At 35.0% G+C, this 9,449-nt stretch overlaps 2 protein-coding genes across 2 annotated transcripts; both read right to left on the bottom strand.

Annotated features, from left to right (window-relative positions):
• Nucleotides 1-977: 977 nt before the first annotated feature.
• On the bottom strand, nt 978-4,951 carry LOC134264911 (zinc finger protein 443-like). The gene is made up of 3 exons (XM_062747163.1): nt 4,714-4,951; nt 1,898-2,433; nt 978-1,511 (listed from the first exon to the last, which is right to left on the bottom strand). Exons 1-2 carry the CDS (start codon nt 4,925-4,927, stop codon nt 1,940-1,942), a joined length of 708 nt encoding a protein of 235 aa, XP_062603147.1. The 5' UTR covers nt 4,928-4,951; the 3' UTR covers nt 978-1,511; nt 1,898-1,939.
• A 952-nt stretch (nt 4,952-5,903) lies between these two features.
• LOC134264910 (uncharacterized) lies at nt 5,904-8,432 on the bottom strand. Its single transcript, XM_062747162.1, has 3 exons — nt 8,353-8,432; nt 7,280-7,446; nt 5,904-6,935 (listed from the first exon to the last, which is right to left on the bottom strand). Exons 2-3 carry the CDS (start codon nt 7,406-7,408, stop codon nt 5,904-5,906), a joined length of 1,161 nt encoding a protein of 386 aa, XP_062603146.1. The 5' UTR covers nt 7,409-7,446; nt 8,353-8,432.
• Between the last annotated feature and the right edge of the window lie 1,017 nt (nt 8,433-9,449).

Below are 9,449 nucleotides of genomic sequence, written 5' to 3'. Positions count from 1 at the left end.
TAATTACAAAGGAAATTAACAGTAGCTTTGATCTAGTCTAAATAAAGGAAAGCCAAGAAAATTAAACGGTAAAGTTGTATAATGGTCAATGTCTGTTGTGACGCTATATATATGATTTGAAGTTTGACGAGTGTAAATTTTGACGAGGAAAGAAGAATCGTCAATATAGTCAAAATTAGCACATCGTCAAAATTTCCACGTTTACAGTATTTATTACATTTCAAATGTCTTTGTTCAAGATAAAATTACAAATAGTTAATGTATTTTATTTCTAAATTAATGTACTGGATCAATAGGCACGGTTAAAAAAACCATGTGCAGGGTGCCGCGGGACGAATAGAGACAAGAAGCGGGGCTTGTAGCATGTGGACTGGCGGAATCAATAGCATGTAAATATAAGGAATAACTGTCAGATTTTTCGATTTCATGACGATGATCAATCGATTGGCTTGCGTGATAATTTTATGCATAAGCGCCATCGGCATTTATGCAAATTATCACTCAAGCCAATCGATTGATCACATCATGAAATCGAAAAATTAGACAGTTATTCATTAAATCAACAAAATATTGATCCAATCTTTCCTTTTATCAATAAAAGCTCTTTATCTCTTACTCCAGACTGTTACTTAACTAATATACCATAGTATCCATTTTGAATAATCAAAATAACTGTTTTTCTTGCAAAACATTTATAGATACATGTATATACAAAAAACTTGACAAATTAAAACAGACAGTGGTCATTGCTATATCAGCATGAAATCAATTCCACTAAATAATTTTATTGTTTATCCAGATATCAGACAAGCTGTGCTCATTTGAAATGCTTAGCTTGTCCACTTACCTGCAATACACTGTACTTTAGTACAAATAATTCTTTACAAATTCATGTAATTCGTCTCAACCATAATCATGATAATCAAACATTTAATTCATTAATTGTAATTCTGAAAACAAGACTAGAAGACAAAATATTTCTCATGTAAAGCAAAAATGTACTATTGCACAATTTACTGATCAATACCAAAAACAAATCAGTGTGTTTCCATTATATTGCACAACTATTTGAAAGTACCTTGTCCCTGCAACCAATGCACTGGAGGAGTATACACCATGTATCATACCATGCAGATTGCATTAATACTGTAATACTGTATACAAAACAAATCAAAAGTACATGCAAAAAACATTACACACTTGGATTCTTCATCAGTAACTGGGACACTATGGTACATATTTCTGGTGGAATTTAAAGAAACAGTCCAACACTTGTGTTCTACACAACGGAACATCACAAAGGGAACACTTGTAATAAGACCTCCTTATTTCTCCAGAAGCAAACTTGTTATTCTCGGTTTTACAATGGGCACACTGCAGACACTTTGGGGCATGGGAGATAAGTCTGTGATTAACTCCCCTTTTGTCAGTGTATGTAGCTATGAACTTCTGAGTGGAGATTTCTGGGTTCCTTCCTCCAGGGTACGACATCCTAGGACTGGTCATCATCTCTGAAAAGGACACCCACAGTTACTTTTGAATGTTCACCTTCACAATTGCTTTTAACATTTATTGAACGACTAAACCAACTTCAGAGTCCTAACAATATTTTAGCATTCATGTCATCACACATTACACATTACTTATTTTAATTACTAAGATTTGTTAAAGTGTGTATATGGAGCAGCATTTCCACCCTGAAGAAAAGCAAGGTTTTAAATGTGAATATCATCTTTATAGAAACATATAAGAATCTCGTACAAGTTTGCATTTCAAAAATTGTATACATGTACATGCAATACTGTAGTTGGTTTACAAGCATAAATTTCCAGTCAATAAATATCATTCTAACACAAATTATCATAAAAATAATAATTCATGATATACCAGAACTCACTGCTAAGAATTCTACAATTCCTCCTTAAGGTTTTTATTTTTATCATTTTAGATTACAGACTTCCATATGCTTCTTCAGGACACTTTTATAACCGAAGGAACTGCCACATAGCTCACACTTAAATGCCCTCTGTCCTGTATGCTTGATTTCATGAATTTTCAGAGCATACTTGCTGGCCATCTGTTTCCCACAGATCTTACACTTGGGGAATTCCTTTGACTTGCTTTTCTTGGGGTCAGGATGAAATCTTTCCATGTGGAGCTTTTGTCCATATCTCGTACTGAAATCTTTGTGGCATATTGGACATTTGATAAACTGAGTTCCCATGTCTTTCATTTGCATTGCCACTTGATCTGCAAACATGGATAAATGCAAAGCCATATCTCCTTGGCCAAACCCAGCTGGAGGAGGAGGGCTGTATAAACTCTCATTTGAGACAAGGGGGTGCATTTTTTCACTCCTTGGATCGTTGGGGGATATTTCTCCACTGTGGCCACCCTCTGAAATCATGTCAGAATCCCTCCTACGCCTTTCATCTGAAGAAAACCAAACAGATGCCTCAGTTTTGGGGAGGTCTAAGCATGCCTTAATGGTCCTTGTTTCTTAGTTGATGCTCAAATAGTGAATTATTTCTCAAATGCAGCTGTATGCTAAAAACTATTTCATAAATTAATTCTTGCCTTTACAGAGAAAAGATATAATAAGTATACAACGAATATAATATAGAATGTATTCACAGAAAATGTCTTTATTGCAAATTCACACTACTGGTAATCATGCCAATTAAAAAGGTAATAAACTAATGCAGGGACAAGTATGTTACGTGAATTAAACACTAATTAAAACATGTTACCAATAAAATTTAATACTGAATTTGTCATAAACATGCATGTACAAGAAGTGTTTAAAATAGTGTCATTACTTGAAAAATCAAGTGAACATTCACTCAGGATGATCTTATTAAGGGGAGATACAATTCACACCTATAAAAACTAGAACTGTCCAAACAGGACAAAATACCCCCCGCTGGGTTTTTTCAGAAGTAAGTTTTTCCATAATAAAGATATGTATTACACATGAATTATGAACTTTTTCTTCAAGTGACCTTGAACTTCCCCAAATGACCTTGGGTCAAGGTCATGAAACACCCTTGGGTTCATGGGCAATCTTTGTGTGAAATTGAGAACTTACCAAGTTTACCCGTAAGAAAGATATGGACCGGACACGAATTATGAACTTTTTCTTCCAGTGACCTTGAACTTCACCGAATGACCTTGGGTCAAGGTCATGACACATCCTTGGGTCATGGGCAATCTTTGAGTGAAATGAGACCCCACCAAGTTTATCCATAAAAAAGATATGGATCGGACACAAATTATGAACTTTTTCTTCCAGTGACCTTGAACTTCCCCGAATGACCTTGGGTCAAGGTCATGACACACCCTTGGGTCATGGGCAATCTTTGTGTGAAATGAGAACCTACCAAGTTTATCCATAAGAAAGATATGAACCGGACACAAATTATGAACTTTTTCTTCCAGTGACCTTGAACTTCCCCAAATGACCTTGGGTCAAGATCATGACACACCCTTGGGTCATGGGCAATCTTTGTGTGAATTGAGAACCTACCAAGTTTATCCATAAGAAAGATATGGACTGGACACAGATTATGAACTTTTTCTTCCAGTGACCTTGAACTTCCCCAAATGACCTTGGGTCAAGGTCACGACACACCCTTAGGTCATGGGCAATCTTTGTGTGGAGTAGTAGATTCTAATGTCCCTCCATAAGAAAGATATGGACCGGACACGTTTGCACAGACAGACAGACAGACAGCTAGACAGACAGACGGACAAGGTGATTCCTATATACCCCCCCAAACTTCGTTTGCGGGGGGTATAAAAAGATAGTATAAAAATGTAACAGGAGAGCAGTGTTTTCCCTTTATTTCAAAGTAAAGGGTAAGAGATCAGTTGTAACAGGCTAGGGCATGAGGTTTATGAACAGAATCTCTGTGGACCTTGCAACAAATTTTTATTTCAAAGTGGCATTTTTGTCAATTGAAGTGGTCAATATGGCCGGTTGCTGGTTCTTAGGGAAAACACTGGGAAAGGAGAAAATGTAAAGCTGGACAGAGAATCATATTCAGGACTCTTGCTTCACTGGTCAGGTGCTCTATAAACTGGGCTATCCAGGGCCCAAACCATTACATTCCTCCCTCCTTATATTGTGTTTGACCTCAAAGACACAACCCAACAAATTTGCCCCTAGGTAGTCCGGGGTGATCAATAGCATACAAAGGGAGAAATTTATAAACAAAAGAGATGTCAACATTACACAAGTTTCCACACTTTCCATGCATGAACTGTCAGTCTTTGGCAATTATTTCATTCTTTTTAATAGTACGTCTTACATATAAGGCCACACCAATTTAATTTTTGCTCTTTGTACCCTTGCATTTGTATTTAAACAAAACAAAAATAACTTTAATTCAATTTTCTTGTACCATGGAAATTCTGTGCTGATTTTTTTTTATTTCTGCTCTATTTTGCATATTTAAATCTGCTTTCTCTACAAATCAATAAATAGATAAAAATGAATTGTTCACTATAATTTTCACTTGTTCTGCATAAAATTTTGCCTACAAACAATAAATAACATTATCATTTAATGGCTCCCCCGCTCATACTTTTTTCATCAGATGTCCAACAAAAAAGAAATTAAATTGGTGTGTTCTTTATGAAAAATTACATAGCAATCCAGTGCTGGACTTTGGTCACCAACTTGGAAGAGAATTTGAATTCTTTGAGACCTACCTGCTCTGTTTATCTGTCTTGGAGACATTTCTTCTAGAGGGGGGTTTTCATCTGTTGAGAAGTTACTTATGGACCAATCTACTGGAGTTATCTGCCCTTTATTCTGCTGAGAAGACTCTGGATTTCGGAGCTCGGTGTAGTGCTCTGGATAAAATGAATCTTCAGGTTCTGTTTTCACAATAGTGAAATCTTCTCCAGCACTTAGGTCAACCATTGTTCCACTAAAATCTGGGCATCGCTCACTATAAATACAGACTTAGTTTTAATAATAATTCTAATCTACTCATGAATATGGACATTTAGATTTCCAAAATAAAATCTTCCAAAAAAAGGTTACCCATGTATAGGTAATTAATCGCTGTTAAATATCTTTTAAAAACTGAGAAAAAGATCAGTTTTTGCAAATATTTTCAACAATTCTCTTGCGATTATTACTAGGGGTGGGACGATACACAGATCTTGCGATACGATACGTATCTCGATATATTGGCACGATACGATACATATCTCGATATTTTGATAAATTATAAAACTATTTTAAAAAATTAGTATTTTATTTCATTTCTTGCCTTGACATTAAATCAACAAATTATTTTATATAAAATCATGTGTACTTTGAAATTATACTTGAAGTTCATCAATATCATTCACTAAAACTTTATAAAAACAATAATACATGTACATATTATCATTACAAATTCCTTTTATGAAGTTGTTTACAAATAGTTGAGTAGTCATCAGAGAACACTGACTAAAATTCATTTAAAAACATCACATTTACATTTTTATTAATTGCTGAAAGTCGGTAGGAAAGCTGAGATTACAAAAAAAAAAAAAATACGAGATGGACTAACAATTAATAATATCAAATACTGTGGAAACGATGCTTTCTGTGTAGAGCACGCATTACATACTGAACTTTTCTTGTCCAATCTTCCGAGGCTGCTTAAAAGTGAAAACATTTTACCCCTAGACAACGACTTATTAGTTCTAAAGTGTGTTTTCAATAATCAACATCATCTTTTCGCTTCGTACAAGCCGCCATTTTCCAAGGACATGTACTTTCATTTTCAATTTTGGATAGGTCGTTCGTGTATCGTTTCGTACCGATATTTGAATGCTTGTATCGTCAACCGTATCTTAGAGGAAAATATCGATATGTATCGGTGTATCGGTATATCATCCCACCCCTAATTATTACAAGTAGAATACCTTCTTTCTTTTTCTCCAAGTTTTCTCTGGGACTTTGTTTGGTTTTGTGTTCCAATCTTTTGTATTGGTGAAGCTAAATCTTGATTTGGTTGCTTGTCTTTCCCCACACCCCCAGTTATTAAAATGCAAGAATCAGAAGATCCCTGTGAGATAGAGTCACTAAACTGTAGTACTTTTGCATGTGTAACAGGGAAAGGATCACTTTGTAATCGTTCTTCTGGATTAGAATCAACAGTCTGTAAGGATCTTACTTCAGATATACAAGGGGTGGAAAATGGAGACACTTTAGACAGATCAACAAGACCTGTATCATTCAAGGTATCAGAGGTAGGATTGTTCACTGAGGTAGATATTTCTGTCTGGGACTTGGTAAAATCGATTGTTCCTTTATCTGTTGAAGTGCTGGACTGTGTTGTAAGAGACAGAGAAACAGTTTGTGGAGGAACTGTTTTTGACACTGTGTCCCTTGATGGGGGAACTTGGAATAACTCAATCCCCTCTTGTCTAGTACCATTTTGAAACTGAACACGTCCTTGCCAAGAGTCTTGTTGCTCTGTACAACTTTCATTACTGGTATTATCAAACGATTCATTTATTCTGGAGGTTGACTGACGGAATCTCTTGGATTGAAGCCTGCCTGAATTTTCAAATGTCTGTGAACGCTTTTGAGAACAATCCTGCACTTTCATCAACTTAGTGATTCGGACATGTTTAAATTCAGCCTGATCTGAAGGGCTATAGATAAAGGGACTGGAGGAGGACAAACACTTATTGAAGTCAGTACAGCAGTTGATGATGTTGTCCATGTGGAACATCCGAGCTAACTTCTCCACCTGCCGGCAGTTTTCCTCAGTTAACATCAGAAAGCCCTCGTAGAGATACTGTAGAAATGTGATGATGGACTCCCTACAGATGTCAGAGGTTACACGGATTTCTAAATGGGAACCTGAGGTGGAATTCTCCATAGATTGTAACATAGGACAAGAGGCCACTAAAACTACTCTGTGTGCCTGAAAGACAAGGATACCATAAAACTTTTATTATCACAAAAATAAAATATATTTTAAGAGTCTACAATTCATGAAAGTAAATTACTTTAAACTCAGAACATTATTATATAGTGTGACTTCAATACTTTAACCAGCCTTGGAGATGGCTAGAATTTTGTCAACACAATCAACAGAGTAATCTGAAATATCTGATGTTTTCTACATGTTCTAGCCTTACTAAAAATATCTGTATGTCTATTTGATCTAGTCAATAGAAGATTTGCCATTTATTTGTACTTTGATAAGTTTCAATGCTGAAACTAACACAGAAAATGCATTAATAAGTAACACCCTTAGTGCCTTACCCTGACTAAGGTAGTGTCTGATTTAATGAAAGCATCACAGAGAGTCTGTTTTTTCCACATGGCACACAGCTGTGATTGGAGGTTACTGGACTGTACATGGTTCATATAGATCTTGTGGTATGTGGTCATTGTTAATGTTCAGTACCACCAAAATTTAATATACCAATCTGAAAAAAAGAATGTCAACACATATTAACATGGTTCAACTCACTTGGAGTATAATCTTCCTTATAGTCCTAAAACAGTTTCATGAGCATAACTGTATCGGATGATTGGTAAGGTAATGGCAGCCTGAGGGCCATAAATTGGCCCAGGTAGTTCAGTCGGTAGAGCACCTGTCAAGGGATACAGGGGTCCTGGGTTCAATTCCCTGTTCATATATACATTTTTTCCTTTCCTCTTACATACCAACATGGAAGCTAGTTTCATGCCTTGTTATGTTTATAGTATAGTAGGTGTATCTTTTTTTAACAATTAACTTAAGATGGGGAGTGTCAATGGTTATTTGTAAATAAGTAATTCCTGACAAGGTCCATGAACTGTGTCTTTGGCTCTTATCCATGCATGCATCACTGCATATATACAAGATGATGTACAATTACTCAAGCATAGTAATACACGTTTGTTCAAAAGCAGTTTAAATCTTTGCTCTGACTAATCCGAGATTCCTCTGACTCTAACCCCTGCTTTTATATTGTGACTTGTGCAGGGAAGAAGTCATAATACAAAAGCAAGGGTTAGAGTCAAAGGAATCTCGGATTATGCTCTGGCCAGTCTGGGTTGCTTTTTTTAAACTCTCTGGTAGGCTGGTATAAATATAAGTAGTCACATACTTGCGATTTTTTGGGAGGGGGTTGCTATACTAAATAAAAACCAAGATTATGAATACTTCCAAACTACTACAAGTAGACCTAGCCTCAAATTTTTGTATTTTTGACAAAAATCTAAAGCATTCATCAGCTGTACATAATCATAACAATAACATTTTTCTCTGCTATGAGCTTTACAAACCCAAAAATCATTTGATGTTTCAGCATATTCTTATAAATAGCAGACCAACCTTTAAGACTTACATTTTGTTAATAAGTAGGCAGGCTAGTTTTTCCAAACTAAGTTGGTTAGTTGGTAAGTTGATAAAATTAATATTTCCGAATTTCGGTTTTGATTAGCGCCATGAAAGTGTACGCGGTAAAACTGGTACTACTAAACAGAGAACTCTAGAGAACCGCAGAGAACCCTAAAGATTTTTAGTTATTCATTGTCTGAAATGTTTATATTTTGAATAACTATTATATCATGCTAAAACAAAATTAAATTATATATATATATATATATATATATATATATATATATATATATATATATATATATATATATATATATATATATATATATAAAGCACTAAAAAACCAACAACACTGTATATCCTAAATGTCGGATCTACCAAGTAGATACAAGGTCACGGATGGAAATTTATATAAAGCACTAAAAATGACCAACGACACGAACAATAAAAATTGTCAAATTTTCGGGACGCCCTGTCCCTTCCTCAGGACAAAGAAAAAAGTTAAAAAGTCATAAGAACAAAGAAAAAAGAGAAACAAAAACAACTAGCACTACTACTAAACACTAGATATTTACATACTTAATTACATGTTGAATTGGAAATTTTTAAGAACACTAATAAAGAAAGAAATCCGGACCGCTATGAAATGCGTCCGGTCTATCGGGTATACTCGGGTGAAGTGCGATTTACATAATTGAACGAATTAATTATGCTAATTAATTACGACAATCAGTAAATCGTACATTGTTTCATTCTCTCAAAATGGCGTAACTTTACTTAATAAAGACTAATCAAAGAAAAATAATATAGCAGGGATATTTAAACATATGAATTATGATCCATTTAAATTTTGAAATATTTAAGGATTTATTACCGGGAAAAAATAATTAACAAAGGCGTAAGCAATAAATAGTTATGTGGGTTGTTCGAGAGTTGGTGACGCAAATTAACTGTAGAGTTTACACTAAATTGAGAGAATAATCTTGTTTAGTATCATCAGGAATTGGGTCTAGTTTACGTTCATTCTGGTGAAGTCATTCAGTTTGTTAATACCATTAGGGCGGAATGACACCCCACGGAGAAAATTTCTGAATTCATTGATTT

This window comes from Saccostrea cucullata, unplaced genomic scaffold (assembly GCF_032062105.1).
Source record: "Saccostrea cucullata isolate Sc308-1 unplaced genomic scaffold, CSIRO_AGI_Scuc_v1 ctg11195, whole genome shotgun sequence".
NCBI classification, from domain to species: Eukaryota; Metazoa; Mollusca; class Bivalvia; order Ostreida; family Ostreidae; genus Saccostrea; species Saccostrea cuccullata.
Note: the sequence above shows the minus strand (reverse complement) of the source record. Positions and strands in the feature narration are given on the sequence as shown.

Coding starts and splice junctions, on each gene's coding strand:
- LOC134264910 (XM_062747162.1), bottom strand. CDS start 7,408: ATGACCACATACCACAAGATCTATATGAACCATGTACAGTCCAGTAAC. Junction 6,936..7,279: donor CAGACACTACCTTAGTCAGG/GTAAGGCACTAA, acceptor CTTGTCTTTCAG/GCACACAGAGTAGTTTTAGT.
- LOC134264911 (XM_062747163.1), bottom strand. CDS start 4,927: ATGGTTGACCTAAGTGCTGGAGAAGATTTCACTATTGTGAAAACAGAA. Junction 2,434..4,713: donor AAGACAGATAAACAGAGCAG/GTAGGTCTCAAA, acceptor GGTTTTCTTCAG/ATGAAAGGCGTAGGAGGGAT.